We start from the raw sequence: 21,489 nt of genomic DNA on the forward strand, positions 1-21,489 counted from the left end.
TGGTGGTTGGAGCAACAATTGTGGTGGTTGGAGCAAAGGTTGTGGTGGTCGGAGCACCTGTTGTGGTGGTTGCAGTAACTATTGTGGTGGTTGGAGCAACAGTTGTTGTGGGTGGAGCATCAGTTGTGGTGGTTGGAACAACTGTTGTGGTGGTTGAAGTAACTGTTGTGGTGGTTGGAGTAACTTTTGTGGTGGTTGGAGCAAGTGTTGTGGTGGTTAAAGTAACTTTTGTAGTTGTTGGGGTATTGGTTGAGGTTTTTGTAGCATCGGTTGTTGGAGCAACTGTTCTGGTTGTTGGGGTATCAGTTGTTATGGTTGAAGCAAAGCTTGGTGTGGTTGGAGCTCCGGTTGTGGTGGTTAAAGTAACTGTTGTGGTGGTTGGAGCAACAATTGTGGTGGTTGGAGCAACGGTTGTTGTGGTTGGAGCCACTGTTGTGGTGGATAAAGTAACTTTTGTAGTTGTTGGTGTAATGGTTGAGGTTTTTGTAGAATCAGTTGTTGTTGGAGCAATGGTTCTGGTTGTTGGGGTATCAGTTGTGGTGGTTGGAGCAAAGGTTGTGGTGGTTGGAGCAACTGTTGTGGTGGTTGCAGTAACTGTTGTGGTGGTTGGAGCAACAATTGTGGTGGGTGGAGCATCAGTTGTGGTGGTTGGAACAACTGTTGTGGTGGTTGAAGTAACTGTTGTGGTAGTTGGAGCAACTGTTGTGGTGGTTAAAGTAACATTTTTAGTTGTTGGGGTATTGGTTGAGGTTTTTGTAGCATCGGTTGTGGGAGCAACTGTTCTGGATGTTGGGGTATCAGTTGTGGTGGTTGGAGCAAAGGTTGTGGTGGTTGGAATTCCGGTTGTGGTGGTTGAAATAACTGTTGTGGTGGTTGGAGCAATGGTTGTCGTGGTTGGAGCAACTGTTGTGGTGGATAAAGTAACTTTTGTAGTTGTTGGGGTATTGGTTGAGGTTTTTGTAGCATTGGTTGTTGTTGATGTTGCAACGGTTGTGGTTGTTGGGGTATCAGTTGTGGTGGTTGGAGCAACGGTTGTGGTTGTTTGAGCATCAATTGTGGTGGTTGGAGCAACTGTTGTGGTGGTTGAAGTAACTGTTGTGGTGGTTGGAGCAACAATTGTGGTGGTTGGAGCAATGGTTGTGGTGGTTGGAGCAATGGTTGTGGTGGTTGGAGCAACTGTTGTGGTGGTTAAAGTAACTTTTGTAGTTGTTGGGGTAGTGGTTTTTGTTGCATCGGTTGTTGTTGGAGCAGTGATTCTGGTTGTTGGGGTATCAGTTGTGGTGGTTGGAGCAAAGGTTGTGGTGAATGGAGCACTGGATGTGGTGGTTGAAGTAACTGTTGTGGTGGTTGGAGCAACATTTGTGGTGGGTGGAGCATCGGTTGTGGTGGTTGGAGCAATGGTTGTGGTTGTTGGAGCAACTGTTGTGGTGGTTAAAGTAACTTTTGTAGTTGTTGGGGTATTAGTTGAGGATTGTGTAGCATCAGTTGTTGTTGGAGCAACTGTTCTGGTTGTTGGGGTATTAGTTGTGATGGTTGGAGCAAAGGTTGTGGTGGTTGGAGAACCGGTTGTGGTGGTTGGAGGAATGGTTGTGGTTGTTGGAGCAATGGTTGTTGTGGTTGGAGCAACTGTTGTGGTGGTTAAAGTAACTTTTGTAGTTGTTGGGGTATTGGTTGAGGATTGTGTAGCATCGGTTGTTGTTGGAGCAACTGTTCTGGTTGTTGGGGTATCAGTTGTGGTGGTTGGAGCAAAGATTGTGGTGGTTGGAGCACCGGTTGTGGTAGTTGGAGCACCGGTTGTGGTGGTTGGAGCTCCAGTTGTGGTGGTAGAAGTAACTTTTGTAGTTGTTGGAGTAGTGGTTGAGGTTTTTGTAGCATCGGTTGTTGTTGGAGCAACTGTTCTGGTTGTTGGCGTATCAGTTGTGGTGGTTGGAGCAAAGGTTGTGGTGGTTGGAGCACTGGATGTGGTGGATGAAGTAACTGTTGTGGTAGTTGGAGCAACATTTGTGGTGGGTGGAGCATCGGTTGTGGTGGTTGGAGCAATGGTTGTGGTTGTTGGAGCAACAGTTAAAGTAACTGTTGAAGTAGTTGGGGTATTGGTTGAGGTTTTTGTAGCATCGGTTGTTGTTGGAGCAACTGTTCTGGTTGTTGGGGTATCAGTTGTTGTGGTTGGAGGAATGGTTGTGGTGGTTGGAGCAATGGTTGTTGTGGTTGGAGCAACTGTTGTGGTGGTTAAAGTAACTTTTGTAGTTGTTGGAGCATTGGTTGAGAATTGTGTAGCATCGGTTGTTGTTGGAGCAACTGTTCCGGTTGTTGGGGTATCAGTTGTGGTGGTTGGAGCAAAGGTTGTGGTGGTTGGAGCACCAGTTGTGGTGGTTGGAGCTCCAGTTGTGGTTGTTGGAGCCACAATTTTGCTGGTTGGAGCAATGGTTGTGGTGGTTGGAGCAACTGTTGTGGTGGTTAAAGTAACTTTTGTAGTTGTTGGGGTAGTGGTTGAGGTTTTTGTAGCATCGGCTGTTGTTGTAGCAACTGTTCTAGTTGTTGGGGTATCAGTTGTGGTGGTTTGAGCAAAGGTTGTGGTGGTTGGAGCACCGGATGTGGTGGTTGAAGTAACTTTTGTAGTTATTGGGGTATTGGTTGAGGTTTTTGTAGCATCGCTTGTTGTTGGAGCAACTGTTCTGGTTGTTGGGGTATCAGTTGTGGTGGTTGGAGCAAAGGTTGTGGTGGTTGAAGAACCGGTTGTGGTGGTTGGAGGAATGGTTGTGGTGGTTGGAGCAATGGTTGTGGTTGTTGGGGCATCAGTTGAGGTGGTTGGAGCAACTGTTGTGGTGGTTAAAGTAACTTTTGTAGTTATTGGGGTATTGGTTGAGGTTTTTGTAGCATCGCTTGTTGTTGGAGCAACTGTTCTGGTTGTTGGGGTATCAGTTGTGGTGGTTGGAGCAAAGGTTGTGGTGGTTGGAGAACCGGTTGTGGTGGTTGGAGGAATGGTTGTGGTGGTTGGAGCAACGGTTGTGGTGGTTGGATCAACGGTTGTGGTGGTGGGAGCAATGGTTGTGGTGGTTGATTCAACGGTTGTGGTGGTTGGAGCAACCGTTGTGGTGGTTGGAGCAACGGTTGTGGTGGTTGGAGAAACGGTTGTGGTGGTTGGAGAAACGGTTGCGGTGGTTGGAGCAACGGTTGTGGTGGTTGGAGCAACCGTTGTGGTGGTTGGAGGAACCGTTGTGGTGGTTGGAGCAGCGGTTGTGGTGGTTGGAGCAGCGGTTGTAGTGGTTGGAGCAGCGGTTGTGGTGGATGGACCAACGGTTGTGGTGGTTGGACCCACGGTTGTGGTGGTTGGACCAACTGTTGTGGTGGTTGGAGAAACTGTTGTGGTTGTTGGAGCAACCGTTGTGGTGGTTGGAGGAACCGTTGTGGTGGTTGGAGCAACCGTTGTGGTGGTTGGAGCAACGGTTGTGGTGGTTGGAGAAACGGTTGTGGTGGTTGGAACAACCGTTGCGGTGGTTGGAGCAACGGTTGTGCTGGTTTGAGCAACCGTTGTGGTGGTTGGAGGAACCGTTGTGGTGGTTGGAGCAACTGTTGTGGTGGTTAGAGCAACTGTTGTGGTGGTTTGAGCAGCGGTTGTGGTGGTTGGAGCAGCGGTTCTGGTGGTTGAAGCAGCGGTTGTGGTGGTTGAAGCAGCGGTTGTGGTGGTTGAAGCAGCGGTTGTGGTGGTTGGAGCAGCGGTTGTGGTGGTTGGAGCAACCGTTGTGGTGGTTGGAGCAACCGTTGTGGTGGTTGGAGCAACCGTTGTGGTGGTTGGAGCAACCGTTGTGGTGGTTGGAGGAACCGTTGTGGTGGTTGGAGGAACCGTTGTGGTGGTTGGAGCTACCGTTGTGGTGGTTGGAGGAACCGTTGTGGTGGTTGAAGGAACTGTTGTGGTGGTTGGAGCAACTGTTGTGGTGGTTGGAGCAATTGTTGTGGTGGTTGGAGCAGCGGTTATAGTGGTTGGAGCAGCGGTTGTGGTGGTTGGAACAATGGTTGTGGAGGTTGGAGTGACCGTTGTGGTGGTTGGAGCAGCGGTTGTGGTGGTTGGATCAGCGGTTGTAGTGGTTGGAGCAGCGGTTGTGGTGGTTGGACCAACAGTTGTGGTGGTTGGAGCAACTGTTGTGGTGGTTGGAGCAACCATTGTGGTGGTTGGAGGAACCGTTGTGGTGGTTGGAGCTACCGTTGTGGTGGTTGGAGCTACCGTTGTGGTAGTTGAAGGAACCATTGTGGTGGTTGGAGCAACTGTTGTGGTGGTTGGAGCAACTGTTGTGGTGGTTGGAGCAGTGGTTGTGGTGGTTGGAGCAGCGGTTGTGGTGGTTGAAGCAGCGGTTGTGGTGGTTGGAGCAGCGGTTGTGGTGGTTGGAGCAGCTGTTGTGGTGGTTGGAGCAACCGTTGTGGTGGTTGGAGGAACCGTTGTGGTGGTTGGAGCAACTGTTGTGGTGGTTAGAGCAACTGTTGTGGTGGTTTGAGCAGCGGTTGTGGTGGTTGGAGCAGCGGTTGTGGTGGTTGAAGCAGAGGTTGTGGTGGTTGGAACAATGGTTGTGGTGGTTGGAGTGACCGTTGTGGTGGTTGGAGCAGCGGTTGTGGTGGTTGGAACAACCGTTGTGGTGGTTGGAGCAACGGTTGTGGTGGTTGCAGCAGCGGTTGTAGTGGTTGGAGCAGAGGTTGTAGTGGCTGGAGGAACCTTTATGTTGGTTGGATCTACCGTTGTGGTGGTTGGAGGAATCGTTGTGGTGGTTGAAGCAGCGGTTGTGGTGGTTGGAGTAGCGTTTGTGGTGGTTGGAGCAATGCTTGTCGTGGTTGGACCAACTGTTGTAATGGTTGGAGGATCCGTTGTGGTGGTTTGAGCAACCGTTGTGGTGGTTGGAGCAACTGTTGTGGTGGTTGGAGCAACTGTTGTGGTGGTTGGAGCAACTGTTGTGGTGGTTGGAACAATGGTTGTGGTGGTTGGAACAATGGTTGTGGTGGTTGGAGCGACCGTTGTGGTGGTTGGAGCAGGGGTTGTGGTGGTTGGAGCAGCGGTCGTGGTGGTTGGAGCAGCAGTTGTGGTGGTTGGTGCAACCGTTGTGGTGGTTGGAGCAGCAGTTGTGGTGGTTGGAGCAACGGTTGTGGTGGTTGGAGCAACCGTTGTGGTGGTTGGAGCAACCGTTGTGGTGGTTGGAGCAACCGTTGTGGTGGTTGGAGGAACCGTTGTGGTGGTTGGAGCTACCGTTGTGGTGGTTGAAGGAACCGTTGTGGTGGTTGGAGCAACTGTTGTGGTGGTTGGAGCAATCGTTGTGGTGGTTGGAGCAGCGGTTGTAGTGGTTGGAGCAGCGGTTGTGGTGGTTGGAACAATGGTTGTGGAGGTTGGAGTGACCGTTGTGGTGGTTGGAGCAGCGGTTGTGGTGGTTGGAGCAGCGGTTGTAGTGGTTGGAGCAGCGGTTGTGGTGGTTGGACCAACAGTTGTGGTGGTTGGAGCAACTGTTGTGGTGGTTGGAGCAACCGTTGTGGTGGTTGGAGGAATCGTTGTGGTGGTTGGAGCAACTGTTGTAGTGGTTGGAGCAGCGGTTGTGGTGGTTGGAGCAACTGTTGTGGTGGTTGGAGCAGCTGTTGTGGTGGTTGGACCAACGGTTGTGGTGGTTGGAGCAACTGTTGTGGTGGTTGGAGCAACCATTGTGGTGGTTGGAGGAACCGTTGTGGTGGTTGGAGCTACCGTTGTGGTAGTTGAAGGAACCATTGTGGTGGTTGGAGCAACTGTTGTGGTGGTTGGAGCAACTGTTGTGGTGGTTGGAGCAGTGGTTGTGGTGGTTGGAGCAGCGGTTGTGGTGGTTGAAGCAGCGGTTGTGGTGGTTAGAGCAGCGGTTTTGGTGGTTGGAGCAGCTGTTGTGGTGGTTGGAGGAACTGTTGTGGTGGTTGGAGCTACTGTTGTGGTGGTTGGAACAATGGTTGTGGTGGTTGGAGTGACCGTTGTGGCGGTTGGAGCAGCGGTTGTGGTGGTTGGAACAACCGTTGTGGTGGTTGGAGCAACGGTTGTGGTGGTTGCAGCAGCGGTTGTAGTGGTTGGAGCAGAGGTTGTAGTGGCTGGAGGAACCTTTATGTTGGTTGGATCTACCGTTGTGGTGGTTGGAGGAATCGTTGTGGTGGTTGAAGCAGCGGTTGTGGTGGTTGGAGTAGCGTTTGTGGTGGTTGGAGCAATGCTTGTCGTGGTTGGACCAACTGTTGTAATGGTTGGAGGATCCGTTGTGGTGGTTTGAGCAACCGTTGTGGTGGTTGGAGCAACTGTTGTGGTGGTTGGAGCAACTGTTGTGGTGGTTGGAGCAACTGTTGTGGTGGTTGGAACAATGGTTGTGGTGGTTGGAACAATGATTGTGGTGGTTGGAGCGACCGTTGTGGTGGTTGGAGCAGGGGTTGTGGTGGTTGGAGCAGCGGTTGTGGTGGTTGGAGCAGCAGTTGTGGTGGTTGGTGCAACCGTTGTGGTGGTTGGAGCAGCGGTTGTGGTGGTTGGAGCAACCGTTGTGGTGGTTGGAGCAACCGTTGTGGTGGTTGGAGCAACCGTTGTGGTGGTTGGAGCAACCGTTGTTGTGGTTGGAGCAACCGTTGTGGTGGTTGGAGCAACGGTTGTGGTGGTTGGAGCAGCGGTTGTGGTGGTTGGAGCAGCGGTTGTGGTGGTTGGAGCAACTGTTGTGGTGGTTGGAGCAACCGTTGTAGTGGTTGGAGGAACCGTTGTGGTGGTTGGATCTACCGTTGTGGTGGTTGGAGCAGCGGTTGTGGTGGTTGGAGCAGCGGTTGTGGTGGTTGGAGCAACTGTTGTGGTGGTTGGAGCAACCGTTGTAGTGGTTGGAGGAACCGTTGTGGTGGTTGGATCTACCGTTGTGGTGGTTGTATCTACCGTTGTGGTGGTTAGAGGAATTGTTGTGGTGGTTGGAGAAACTGTTGTGGTGGTTGGAGCAACGGTTGTCGTGGTTGGAGCAGTGGTTGTGGTAGTTGGAGCAGCGGTTGTGGTGGTTGGTGCAACCGTTGTGGTGGTTGGAGCAGCAGTTATGGTGGTTGGAGCAGCGGTTGTGGTGGTTGGAGCAACCATTGTGGTGGTTGGAGCAACCGTTGTGGTGGTTGGAACAGCGGTTGTTGTGGTCGGAGGAACCGTTGTGGTGGTTGGAGCAACCGTTGTGGTTGTTGGAGCAACGGTTGTCGTGGTTGGAGCAGCGGTTGTGGTGGTTGGAGCAGCGGTTGCAGTGGTTGAAGCAACTGTTGTGGTGGTTGGAGCAACCGTTGTAGTGGTTTGAGGAACCGTTGTGGTTGTTGGATCTACCGTTGTGGTGGTTGGAGGAATCGTTGTGGTGGTTGGAGCAACTGTTGTGGTGGTTGGAGCAGCAGTTGTGGTGGTTGGAGCAGCGGTTGTGGTGGTTGGAGCAACCATTGTGGTGGTTGGAGCAACCGTTGTGGTGGTTGGAACAGCGGTTGTTGTGGTCGGAGGAACCGTTGTGGTGGTTGGAGCAACCGTTGTGGTTGTTGGAGCAACGGTTGTCGTGGTTGGAGCAGCGGTTGTGGTGGTTGGAGCAGCGGTTGCAGTGGTTGAAGCAACTGTTGTGGTGGTTGGAGCAACCGTTGTAGTGGTTTGAGGAACCGTTGTGGTTGTTGGATCTACCGTTGTGGTGGTTGGAGGAATCGTTGTGGTGGTTGGAGCAACTGTTGTGGTGGTTGGAGCAACTGTTGTGGTGGTTGGAGCAGCGGTTGTGGTGGTTGGAACAGCGGTTGTGGTGGTTGGAGCAGCTGTTGTGGTGGTTGGAGCAACTGTTGTGGTGGTTGGAGGAACCGTTGTGGTTGATGGAGCTAACATTGTGGTAGTTGAAGGAATCGTTGTGGTGGTTGGAGCAACTGTTTTGGTGGTTGGAGCAACTGTTGTGGTGGTTGGAGCAGCGGTTGTGGTGGTTGGAGCAGCGGTTGTGGTGGTTGGAGCAGCGGTTGTAGTGGTTGGAGCAGCGGTTGTGGTGGTTGGAGCAGCCGTTGTGGTGGTTGGATCAACTGTTGTGGTGGTTGGAGGAACTGTTGTGGTGGTTGGAGCAACCGTTGTGGTGGTTGGAGGAACCGTTGTGGTGGTTGGAGGAACCGTTGTGGTGGTTGGAGCTACTGTTGTGGTGGTTGGAGCAGCGGTTCTTGTGGTCGGAGGAACCGTTGTGGTGGTTGGAGCAACTGTTGTGGTTGTTGGAGCAATGGTTGTCGTGGTTGGAGCAGCGGTTGTGGTGGTTGGAGCAGCGGTTGTAGTGGTTGGAGCAACTGTTGTGGTGGTTGGAGCAACCGTTGTAGTGGTTTGAGAAACTGTTGTGGTTGTTGGATCTACCGTTGTGGTGGTTGGAGGAATCGTTGTGGTGGTTGGAGCAACTGTTGTGGTGGTTGGAGCAACTGTTGTGGTGGTTTGAACAGCGTTTGTGGTGGTTGGAGCAGCGGTTGTGGTGGTTGGAGCAGCTGTTGTGGTGGTTGGAGCAACTATTGTGGTGGTTGGAGGAACCGTTGTGGTTGTTGGAGCTAACGTTGTGGTAGTTGAAGGAATCGTTGTGGTGGTTGGAGCAACTGTTGTGGTGGTTGGAGCAACTGTTGTGGTGGTTGGAGCAGCGGTTGTGTTGGTTGGACCAGCGGTTGTGGTGGTTGGAGCAGCTGTTGTGGTGGTTGCATCAACTGTTGTGGTGGTTGGAACAACTGTTGTGGTGGTTGGAGCAACCGTTGTGGTGGTTGGAGGAACTGTTGTGGTGGTTGGAGCAACCGTTGTGATGGTTGGAAGAACCGTTGTGGTTGTTGGAGCTAACGTTGTGGTAGTTGAAGGAATCGTTGTGGTGGTTGGAGCAACTGTTGTGGTGGTTGGAGCAGCGGTTGTGGTGGTTGGAGCAGCGGTTGTTGTGGATGGAGCAGCGGTTGTGGTGGTTGGACCAACGGTTGTGGTGGTTGGAGCAACGGTTGTGGTGGTTGGAGCAACTGTTGTGGTGGTTGGAGCAACCGTTGTGGCGGTTGGAGCAGCTGTTGTGGTGGTTGGAGCAACCGTTGTGGTGGTTGGAGGAACCGTTGTGGTTGTTGGAGCTAACGTTGTGGTAGTTGAAGGAATCGTTGTGGTGGTTGGAACAGCGGTTGTGGTGGTTGGAGCAGCGGTTGTGGTGGTTGGAGCAGCTGTTGTGGTGGTTGGACCAACGGTTGTGGTGGTTGGAGCAACCGTTGTGGTGGTTGGAGGAACCGTTGTGGTGGTTGGAGCTACCGTTGTGGTAGTTGAAGGAACCGTTGTGGTGGTTGGAGCAACTGTTGTGGTGGTTGGAGCAGTGGTTGTGGTGGTTGGAGCAGCGGTTGTGGTGGTTAGAGCAGCGGTTGTGGTGGTTGGAGCAGCGGTTGTGGTGGTTGGAGCAACTGTTGTGGTGGTTGGAGCAACTGTTGTGGTGGTTGGAGGAACCGTTGTGGTGGTTGGATCTACCGTTGTGGTGGTTGGAGCAACGGTTGTGGTGGTTGGAGGAATTGTTGTGGTGGTTGGAGCAACTGTTGTGGTGGTCCGAGCAACGGTTGTGGTGGTTGGAGCAGCGGTTGTGGTGGTTGGAGCAGCAGTTGTGGTGGTTGGTGCAACCGTTGTGGTGGTTGGAGCAGTGGTTGTGGTGGTTGGAGCAACCGTTGTGGTGGTTGGAGCAACCGTTGTGGTGGTTGGAGCAGCGGTTGTGGTGGTTGGAGCAACTGTTGTGGTGGTTGGAGCAACTGTTGTGGTGGTTGGAGCAGTGGTTGTGGTGGTTGGAGCAGCGGTTGTGGTGGTTGAAGCAGCGGTTGTGGTGGTTGGAGCAGCGGTTGTGGTGGTTGGAGCAATGCTTGTGGTGGTTGGACCAACTGTTGTAGTGGTTGGAGGAACCGTTGTGGTGCTTGGAGCAACCGTTGTGGTGGTTGGAGCAACTGTTGTGGTGGTTGGTGCAACCGTTTTGGTGGTCGGCGCAGCGGTTGTAGTGGTTGGTGCAACCGTTGTGGTGGTTGGAGCAGCAGTTGTGGTGGTTGGAGCAGCGGTTGTGGTGGTTGGAGCAACCGTTGTGGTGGTTGGGGCAACCGTTGTGGTGGTTGGAGCAGCAGTTGTTGTGGTTGGAGCAACGGTTGTGGTGGTTGGAGCAGCGGTTGTGGTGGTTGGAGCAGCGGTTGTAGTGGTTGGAGCAACTGTTGTGGTGGTCGGAGCAACCGTTGTAGTGGTTTGAGGAACCGTTGTGGTTGTTGGATCTACCGTTGTGGTGGTTGGAGGAATCGTTGTGGTGGTTGGAGCAACTGTTGTGGTGGTTGGAGCAACTGTTGTGGTGGTTGGAGCAACCGTTGTGGTGGTTGGAGCAGCGGTTGTGGTAGTTGAAGGAACCGTTGTGGTGGTTGTAGCAACTGTTGTGGTGGTTGGAGCAACTGTTGTGGTGGTTGGAGCAGTGGTTGTGGTGGTTGGAGCAGCGGTTGTGGTGGTTGGAGCAGCGGTTGTGGTGGTTGGAGGAACCGTTGTGGTGGTTGGAGCAACCGTTGTGGTGGTTGGAGCAACGGTTGTCGTGGTTGGAGCAACTGTTGTGGTGGTTGGAGCAGCTGTTGTGGTGGTTGGAGCAACTGTTGTGGTGGTTGGAGCAACCATTGTTGTGGTTGGAAGAACCGTTGTGGTGGTTGGAGCTAACGTTGTGGTAGTTGAAGGAATCGTTGTGGTGGTTGGAGCAACTGTTGTGGTGGTTGGAGCAACTGTTGTGGTGGTTGGAGCAGCAGTTGTGGTGGTTGGAGCAGCGGTTGTTGTGGTTGGAGCAGCGGTTGTGGTGGTTGGAGCATCTGTTGTGGTGGTTGGACCAACGGTTGTGGTGGTTGGAGCAATGGTTGTGGTGGTTGGAGCAACCGTTGTGGTGGTTGGAACAACTGTTGTGGTGGTTTGAGCAACCGTTGTGGTGGTTGGAGCAGCTGTTGTGGTGGTTGGAGCAACCGTTGTGGTGGTTGGAGGAACCGTTGTGGTTTTTGGAGCTAACGTTGTGGTAGTTGAAGGAATCGTTGTGGTGGTTGGAGCAACTGTTGTGGTGGTTGGAGCAGCGGTTGTGGTGGTTGGAGCAGTGGTTGTGGTGGTTGGAGCAGCGGTTGTGGTGGTTGGACCAACGGTTGTGGTGGTTGGACCAACGGTTGTGGTGGTTGGAGCAACGGTTGTGGTGGTTGGAGCAACCGTTGTGGTGGTTGGAGGAACCGTTGTGGTGGTTGGAGCTACCGTTGTGGTAGTTGAAGGAACCGTTGTGGTGGTTGGAGCTACCGTTGTGGTAGTTGAAGGAACCATTGTGGTGGTTGGAGCAACTGTTGTGGTGGTTGGAGCAACTGTTGTGGATGTTGGAGTAGTGGTTGTGGTGGTTGGAGCAGCGGTTGTGGTGGTTGGAGCAGCGGTTGTGGTGGTTGGAGCAACGCTTGTGGTGGTTGGAGCAACTGTTGTAGTGGTTGGAGGAACCGTTGTGGTGGTTTGAGCAACCGTTGTGGTGGTTGGAGCAACCGTTGTGGTGGTTGGAGCAACGGTTGTGGTGGTTGGAGCAACAGTTGTGGTGGTTGGAACAACTGTTGTGGTGGTTGGAGGAACCGTTGTGGTGGTTGGAGCTACCGTTGTGGTGGTTGGAGGAACCGTTGTGGTGGTTGGAGCAACTGTTGTGGTGGTTGGAGCAGCGGTTGTGGTGGTTGGAGCAGTGGTTGTGGAGGTTGGAGCAGCGGTTGTGCTGGTTTGAGCAACCGTTGTGGTGGTTGGAGCTACCGTTGTGGTAGTTGAAGGAACCATTGTGGTGGTTGGAGCAACTGTTGTGGTGGTTGGAGCAACTGTTGTGGATGTTGGAGCAGTGGTTGTGGTGGTTGGAGCAGCGGTTGTGGTGGTTGGAGCAGCGGTTGTGGTGGTTGGAGCAACGCTTGTGGTGGTTGGAGCAACTGTTGTAGTGGTTGGAGGAACCGTTGTGGTGGTTTGAGCAACCGTTGTGGTGGTTGGAGCAACGGTTGTGGTGGTTGGAGCAACGGTTGTGGTGGTTGGAGCAACAGTTGTGGTGGTTGGAACAACTGTTGTGGTGGTTGGAGGAACCGTTGTGGTGGTTGGAGCTACCGTTGTGGTGGTTGGAGGAACCGTTGTGGTGGTTGGAGCAACTGTTGTGGTGGTTGGAGCAACTGTTGTGGTGGTTGGAGCAGCGGTTGTGGTGGTTGGAACAGCGGTTGTGGAGGTTGGAGCAGCGGTTGTGCTGGTTTGAGCAACCGTTGTGGTGGTTGGAGCAACCGTTGTGGTGGTTGGAGCAACGGTTGTGGTGGTTGGAGCAACCGTTGTGGTGGTTGGAGCAACGGTCGTGGTGGTTGGAGCAGCGGTTGTGGTGGTTGGAGCAGCGGTTGTTGTAGTTGGAGCAGCGGTTGTGGTGGTTGGAGCAACGGTTGTGGTGGTTGGAGCAACGGTTGTGGTGGTTGGAGCAAAGGTTGTCGTGGTTGGAACAACTGTTGTAGTGGTTGGAGGAACGGTTGTGGTGGTTGGAGCTACCGTTGTGGTGGTTGGAGGAACCGTTGTGGTGGTTGGAGCAACTGTTGTGGTGGTTGGAGCAGCGGTTGTGGTGGTTGGAGCAGTGGTTGTGGAGGTTGGAGCAGTGGTTGTGCTGGTTTGAGCAACCGTTGTGGTTGTTGGAGCAACCGTTGTGGTGGTTGGAGCAACGGTTGTGGTGGTTGGAGCAACTGTTGTGGTGGTTGGAGCAACTGTTGTGGTGGTTGGAGCAACTGTTGTGGTGGTTGGACCAACAGTTGTGGTGGTTGGAGCAACTGTTGTGGTGGTTGGAGCAACCGTTGTAGTGGTTGGAGCAACGGTTGTGGTGGTTGGAGCAACTGTTGTGGTAGTTGGACCAACAGTTGTGGTGGTTGGAGCAACCGTTGTGGTGGTTGGAGCAACCGTTGTGGTGGTTGGAGCAACCGTTGTAGTGCTTGGAGGAACCGTTGGGGTGGTTGGAGCTACCGTTGTGGTGGTTGAAGGAACCGTTGTGGTGGTTGGAGCAACTGTTGTGGTGGTTGGAGCAATTGTTGTGGTGGTTGAAGCAGTGGTTGTGGTGGTTGGAGCAGCGGTTGTGGTGGTTGGAGCAACGCTTGTGGTGGTTGGAGCAACGCTTGTGGTGGTTGGAGCAACAGTTGTAGTTGTTGGAGGAACGGTTGTGGTGGTTGGAGCAGCTGTTGTGGTGGTTGGAGGAATTGTTGTGGTCGTTGGAGCAACCGTTGTGGTGGTTGGAGCAACCGTTGTGGTGGTTGGAGCAACCGTTGTGGTGGTTGAAGCAGCGGTTGTGGTGGTTGGAGCAGCGGTTGTGGTGATTGGAGCAACTGTTGTCGTGGTTGGAGCAACTGTTGTGGTGGTTGGAGCAACTGTTGTGGTGGTTGGAGCAACTGTTGTGGTGGTTGGAGCAACTGTTGTGGTGGTTGGAGCAACTGTTGTTGTGGTTGTTTTAGCAGCGGTTGTGGTGGTTTGAGCAGCGGTTGTGGTGGTTTGAGCAACCGTTGTGGTGGTTGGACTAATGGTTGTGGTGGTTGAAGCAACCGTTGTCGTGGTTGGAGCTATGGTTGTGGTGGTTGGTGCAGTGGTTGTGGTCGTTGGAGCAGCGGTTGTGGTGGTTGGAGCAACCGTTGTGGTGATTGGAGCATCGGTTGTAGTTGTTGGGGCAACAGTTGTACTCGTTGGAGCAACTGTTGTGGTGCTTGGAGCACCTGTTGTAGTTGTTGAGGCATGGATTGTGGTTGTTGGAACATTGGTTGTTGTAGTTGAAGCATCAGTTGTGTAGGTTAGAACGATTTCTATGGGTACATTAGTTCCTCCACACAAAGTCCACCATAAACAAACTATGTGAAAAAATACCACATTTTAAACATATTGTTATATTACAGTATTTATATGTTTTTATTGTAAGTTTTTTTCATCAAGTTGTATTCTGCTCTTAAAGGTAAGTCTGCCAAGCTTTCAACGTATTTTTGACGTATTTTTACACTTAAACTTATATTGTATATTAATTAATCACTTTTTGACTTCATATTATACATATGCTTTAAATACAAGTGCATTGTACATAAAGGTTCACTTACATATTGTGAGGAAAGTTTTTCTTTTGCCATCATACTTAGAAATAAAGGACCTGCTAAAATAAAATAAAACAAAAGGTTTTAGGTTTTGCATGAATACAGAAGTTCATTAACATGATGTATAATTATTACAGCTGATGAAGGAAAGAACTTTTATTAGGCTTATGTGTTTTTGATGGAATCAGGAAATGTGATGCAAACAAAAAAGGAAAAAAATACCCATTTAATAATTTCTGGTCCCTGGTATATGTTGAGAACCTAATTTCTTATAAATGAACATCAGAGACAATATTTATTGTTACAATTTTTTAATAATTGTGTGTGTGAATTCTGTGGGTAACTTTCAGCTCGCAAGATCATTTTTGTTTTAATCCATTCTCTTTTTATTAATTTAAGATGTATTATAAACGTTGGATACTAATGAGAACATAATTATAAATCTATCATTAACTCATACCAATGGAATTTTTAACATGTATATTACATCCTTCTACAGACGTATTCAAACGGATATGGACACCCTATTTGGACTATGTGTCTCTCACTTTGGATGATAGTTTATTTCTTTCTTGAAAGTTGCTGTAACAGCTCATAAAGAGAAGCCTATTCCTGTGAACATTGATACATCTTCCCTTGTAACCTATTTATTTTATTGACAGTTGATGTGAGAACTGTGTATTTAAGGTCTGCCTGAACTGTGTTTCTTTTTTTTCCTCTGTTTCTTTTGTTATAACAAAATGGACAAAAGTTTAATAAAAACATTCATAAAAAAAATCTATCATTAGTGATCACTGACCAATTTCCTCTTTCAGCAAATAGTGCTGCAGCGATGATGTATTTTTGTAGGCAGAACCCAAAAGCAAGTTAGCATTTTACTATTTCTGGTTTTATCGTCCTGAAGTTAATGGGTTTTATGAATGGGGTTGTGGTTAAAGCCTTAAATTATATACTGGGTTACAAACCCAAGATATTTTCACGTTTAACTCTATGAAATAAAACACACCAGTCTGCCTAATAACCCCACTCAGGATTTTTAAAGTTTTATCATGTTTTTAAAAGGGTGGTTGCTAACAAGTTGTAACATGGCACTACAAACGTTGTCAGGAACTTAAAACATCATCATCAAGCATGAATATCTAAAAAAAAACGCAACATTGGCACAATTTTCAACAAAAAATCATCCACACAGAGTATTTCCTTATCAGGGAACGTGATTTTAAATATGTTTAATAAAGTTTAAAAGAGCTGACAAAAGCTTGGTAGTAATGATGTTGATGTCGAGAGACCATCCCTGCAAAAAAAAACAAAAAAAAAACGATTTAAACCCAGGCTGGTCCTAGCTGGTCCAAGCAGATCAGGGCCCGGTTCCCCAAAACGTTCTTATCGCTAAGTAGTTCTTAACCTATTCCTTAACCTCTCTCTTAACTCTATGGCACGATTCCCAAAACGTTCGTACGCTAAGTATATCTTCTGTAAGTCACACTTTCGTAAGGTTGGTCTGGACCATTCGTAAGCTCTCTCTTAGCGTTGTTTGAGCGCAAAACGCTATCGCCGCTGTCTTTAGAAATCAGCGCAGCGCAGTACAATTCAAACTATGGTATGCTGACAATGATTTTATGTTATGGACATTTTTAAGACTTATAATAAAATATGTTTGCAATGGATAAAGGACTACCTGTATTTATGCAGTTGACTTTATTTGGTATCAGAACTAATGAATCAAAGACGGCGCCGGTGTTTGTTCCTCATTGAAGTCTGTTCCCTCTATGTTTATAGCGTTTTCATCACGTTACTTTATAATTTATTTAGAAAGATTAAAGATTTCAATTGGTTGTACTAAAAAGCAATAATATCATGTATTCTATTATACAATTTATTAAATATTTCATATTTGACAGTTTTATGTCTTTTAACATATAGCCTGTCATTTTCTTCTTTTCTCTACTGTTTGTTTTAAAACTGTTATGTTTCCAAACATAATAAATATATATTATACATATAATATGATTCATACTGTAAAAATAATTGACTTACAATCAAGAACAGTCAAGATACATTTCATAAATGCACACATATACATCTCAGTAGCCATTAAAACTTTCAATGTATATAGCCTAAAGAATAAACGTATCATGTGATAAAAATGCTATAAAAACACTATACACTAAAGGGAAACATATCAGACTTCCACACAACACCGGCCGCGTAACTGTTTAATCCATGCCAATTTTCTTATTCGTCAACCCTTAAACCTTTTGACATTGACGTGGCTAAATAAAAAAAACCGCCTTCCAAGACAACTCATTATGGAGCTGCTAGATCTTCTCAGACCATATTCTCTATCTAACTAGGTTGCTTTTTATTGAAAACATTAATGGTAAGCAATACCGCATTAAACAGAAATACTGCAGCTGCTTGCCTATCAATTCTGATTGTTAAGTACCTTAACATTCGTATAAAAGTGTATTACATATTTTTTTTAAGTCAAAACCCATGTCAAGAAGCGGCACAAGTGGCACAACGGGATAAGGAGGGTGGATAAATAGCGAGGGATACCCTGTTCGTCTACCCGTATTACTGACAATTTGATAATTTAATTAATAGTTTATATTTTACGGATAACTTAAACTATGTTAAAATAAATGTGACTGGAATAATTTGAGTAATGTTCCATTTGTATATAACGTGTTGTCTTTCTTAACGTCGTAATGCACCTTCGCGTGAAGTGGAAAATCGATCCCTGAATGATCGATCGCAAATAATTCAGCACCTTTACTTGGGACAGCGCCATTGTACGTCGTACTTAGAGGCAGCGTGTTAAGAAGCTTCCTAAGAGACACTTCGGGGAACACACTTAGGAACATCAACAACTTTGGTAAGATATATTTTTTTGAGTCTTCTTAGCACGCTAAGAGTGAACGTTATCGGGGAACCGGGCCCAGATCGGTCTTTCCCGCACCATATTTAAATAAGTTGACCTGCGAATGTAGACACAATGGCTGGATTGCGGACAACATCCGGAAACAGGTTGCATGTTAATGCCAAGTGTAAATGCAGCCTATTTTACCAAATTACTAATTAATCAGGGCCCGGTTCCCCGATAACGTTCACTCTTAGCGTGCTAAGAAGACTCAAAAAGATATATCTTACCAAAGTTGTTGATGTTCCTAAGTGTGTTCCCGGAAGTGTCTCTTAAGAAGCTTCTTAACACGCTGCCTTTAAGAACGACGTACAATGGCGCTGTCCCAAGTGAAGGTGCTGAATTATTTGCAATCGATCACTCAGGGATCGATTTTCCACTTCACGCGAAGGTGCATTACGACGTTAAGAAAGACAACACGTTATATACAAATGGAACATTACTCAAATTATTCCAGTCACATTTATTTTAACATAGTTTAAGTTATCCGTAAAATATAGACTATTAATTAAATGATAAAATTGTCAGTAATACGGGTAGACGAACCGGATATCCCTCGCTCTTTATTCACCCTCCTTATCCCGTTGTGCCACTTGTGCCGCTTCTTGACATGGGTTTTGACTTTTAAAAAATATGTAATACACTTTTATACGACTGTTAAGCTACTTAACAATCAGAATTGATTGCAGTATTTCTGTTTAATGCGGTAGGCTATTGCTTACCATTAATGTTTTCAATAAAAAGCAAACTAGGTAGAGAATATGGTCTGAGAAGATCTAGCAGCTCCATAATGAGTTGTCTTGGAAGGCGATTTTTTTATTTAGCCCCGTCAGGCAAAATGTCAAAAGGTTTAAGGGTTGACGAATAAATAAATTTGCATGGACTAAACAGTTACGCGGCCGGTGTTGTGTGGAAGTCTGTTCCCCCTATGTTTCCTTTTAGTGTAGTGTTTTTATAGCATTTTTATCACATTATACGTTTATTATTTATATACATTGAAAGTTTTAATGGCTACTGAGATGTATATGTGTGCATTTATGTAATGTATCTTGACTGTTCTTGATTGTAAGTCAATTATTTTTACAGTATGAATCATATTATATGTATAATATATATTTATTATGTTTGGAAACATAACAGTTTTAAAACAAACAGTAGAGAAAAAAAGAAAAGAAAAGAAAAAGACAGGCTATGTTAAAAGACATAAAACTGTCACATATGAAATATTTAATGAATTGTATAATAGAATACATGATATTTTTGCTTTTTAGTATAACCAATTGAAATCTTTAATCTTTCTAAATAAATTATAAATGTAACGTGATGAAAACGCTATAAACATAGAGGGAACAGACTTCAATGAGGAACAAACACCGGCGCCGTCTTTGATTCATTAGTTCTGATACCAAATAAAGTCAACTGCATAAATAGTCCTGTATCCATTGCAAACATATTTTATTACAAGTCTTAAAAATGTCCATAACATAAAATCATTGTCAGCATACCATAGTTTGACTTGTACTGCGCTGCGCTGATTTCTAAAGACTGCGACGATAGCGTTTTGCGCTCAAACAACGCTAAGAGAGAGCTTACGAATGGTCCAGACCAACCTTACGAAAGTGTGACTTACAGAAGATATACTTAGCGTACGAACGTTTTGGGAATCATGCCATAGAGTTAAGAGAGAGGTTAAGGAATAGGTTAAGAACTACTTAGCGATAAGAACGTTTTGGGGAACCGGGCCCTGATTTTTTCACTTACTGACAAGCTTAAATGACAAAATGAACAAAATTATAAAACTGGTTTTCACAAATAAATTATAGCATAATATAAAGCATGAATCTGTAGCATGCCCTGACTAAAATGAGATTAAATTATTGTCTGAAGAAATACATTCACCATAGTTGTATGACCACATATAATCAACTTAAGTACACTACACAAAATACAAATAAAACAAACACCACATTTCTATAATAAATAACAATTTTAATGTCATCAGTAATGAAACATACTACAAAAAACACAATATCTTAATAATCTGATACACAAGTTTATATTCATTTAATAACCATTCAGAGTTACACAGCTAAAACCAGCCAGCCTGACCATCTTAAAGCAGATAAAACCAGCCTGGCCAGCTTAAACCAGACAAGACCAGCCAGCCTGACCAACTAAGATCAGCCTGACCAGTTTAAACCAGCTACAACCAGCCTGACCAGCAAAAATCAGCCTGACCGGCTTAATCCAGCTAAGCCTGACCATCTTAAACCAGCTAAGATCAGCCTGACAAGCTTAAACCAGCCTTACCAGCTTAAACCAGCTTAAACCAGCCTGAACAGCTAAAATCAGCCTGACCAGCTAAGACCACCCATCCTGACCAGCTAAAACCAGCTAAGACCAGCCTGACCAGCTAAAACCAGCTAAAAAACCCTCTTAAACCAGCATGATAAACCAGCTATGACCAGGCTGGGAGACCAGCTAAAACCAGCTTGAGAGAGAGAGAGAGAGAGAGAGAGAGAGAGAGAGAGAGAGAGAGAGAGAGAGAGAGAGAGAGAGAGAGAGAGAGAGAGAGAGAGAGAAAGGTGGCATATGGGTTGCATAGTCTTGTTTGAAAACCACAATGCAGCGATCCAGTAGGGATCCAAACTATATTTTCCCTAAAGTGTGCATAATGTGTATGTGCCCGTTCAAGTGCAAAGCTTAAAAGGAGAACATTTAATTTCCGTTTCATGACAGAATATTACATCGTTTCATTTTTGTGATTTTTTTTGCGATGCAATGACAAATTATGCAGGATTACAAAAACGAGATCTTTTTTTGATTTTGCGCTGCGTTCAGCGATTGCGGAATCGCTATAAACTTGAGGTAGGTGGCAGTGGTCTTAAACGCAGTGGTCCTCAAACTGTGGGCCACCAGATGGCGACAGGAAGGCCACTGTTTTGTGATATTTTATGAAATATGTGAATTTATCCTAAATTCGGTCTAATCAAGCAACAAAAAATGGGTTTTTAAACAATGAAATTAACTGATGAATTTAACAAAAAATTATTGTTTTGCAAGGAATATTTCAAGTCACATCATCATTAATAAAAGTCAATCAATAAAGTCTTTCCAGACATCCGCCAATTATGGCAGTTTAATAATTACTGATATTAATTCTGGGTTAAGGTGATTGAATAAAAAATATGGATGCCAAACTAAGTGCTCATAAGGAAAATCAAAATACTTCCAGATTTCTTTAGCCATCTGTATCTGCTTTTGTATAACGTATAGCTTCTTAAGCAAAGGGGATGCTGTCTTGTGTGTGAATTTTCGTATCCAGCACTTTCAAATGCATTTCGCAGAAAAGGAGTCAAAAGTGATAATGATTTTTCTCCAAATAGAGGCTATTCTTTCGTTGAATCATATATCAGTCAGTCAATCATTTAATAAAAATTTAGGCAACATAACAATAAAAATAATATAATATAAAGTAAAAATACAAAATGTAGAGAATTCATACAATAAAATGACAGATGAACATCTCTTCCTACTTGTGTTTAATGAACTTAAATGTTTAACCCTAAACTAAATTATAAAACATTGTCCCCAATGGGGGAAAAGACTAAAGAAGAATCAAAAAATGTTTTCAATGATCGGCTCAGTGAAACAAAAAAGTTTTAAATATAGACATTGTTAAATGCAGAAAGATCTAAAATAAATAATAAATAACAATAATATTGAACTTAAAGATTATAGTAATTTCTGATAAACAATTTCTATTTTATCATTGTAATTTATTTTTGTTGTCAGTAACCTACCCTTTATTGCTGTTCAAATTCATAACCATACGCACTAAGAGGTAAAATTATCCTTGCAGAGCTTATCCTCGATTTGTCCTCTTAGATTTTAAATAATCAAACTGACGAGAAAAAACTGTAGAGGATGTTTTAAACGTTGACGTTTTTAAGGTGTGGCAATTTACTCACTGATGGCAATAGCGCGCATACCGAAACAGACTGACACAGTGATATTCTTTTCCCTGTCAACAATACAGGGTGTATATCCAAACCTTTTACAGTCTATGGTCCAAACATGCTTATTAATAAGCTAATGTACTCCATTTGTTAAGAATCAGATACATGTTTGTTACAATATTTAATTTAACCGGACATCCGTCTTTTAGTCCAAAGTTTGATTTTGTGCTCAACATACATTACATAAGCTGTGGTTTTAAATAATATTCTTTAGGGGTGAGCGAGAAAATCTGTGCTTTTGATCTTTTTCTCTCTGTCAGAAGACGGTCTCCTGTAAATTGTGAAAATATTTAGTTTTGTTAAAATACTGGACAAAGAGTGGGTTGGAGGCATAAATGTAAATTTCTTTATCATGCTAAATGTTTTTTTTTATTTTTTTTATAATTGGGTATGTAAGTCATCAAATCCTTGTTGCTTAAAACATTTCACAATTTGTTTAATAGGTCAACAACTCCTAGCATTTGTTAAGGGGCGGCGTCAAGAGGT

At 46.2% G+C, this 21,489-nt stretch overlaps 1 protein-coding gene across 1 annotated transcript in view; it reads right to left on the reverse strand.

The window, feature by feature from the left end:
* The window catches only part of LOC141282056 (uncharacterized), a 32,439-nt gene extending 11,560 nt beyond the window's left edge, over nt 1–20,879 (reverse strand). Inside the window, exons 1-3 of the mRNA XM_073814447.1 lie at nt 20,788–20,879; nt 14,068–14,120; nt 19–13,827 (exon numbers count right to left, since the gene is read on the reverse strand). Coding sequence (XP_073670548.1) covers nt 19–13,827; nt 14,068–14,120; nt 20,788–20,816 — 13,891 coding nt within the window. The 5' untranslated portion in view covers nt 20,817–20,879. The remainder of the gene's footprint in view (nt 1–18; nt 13,828–14,067; nt 14,121–20,787) is intronic.
* Nucleotides 20,880–21,489: the final 610 nt, after the last annotated feature.

The sequence above is a fragment of the Paramisgurnus dabryanus genome, chromosome 4 (assembly GCF_030506205.2).
Source record: "Paramisgurnus dabryanus chromosome 4, PD_genome_1.1, whole genome shotgun sequence".
NCBI lineage: Eukaryota > Metazoa > Chordata > Actinopteri > Cypriniformes > Cobitidae > Paramisgurnus > Paramisgurnus dabryanus.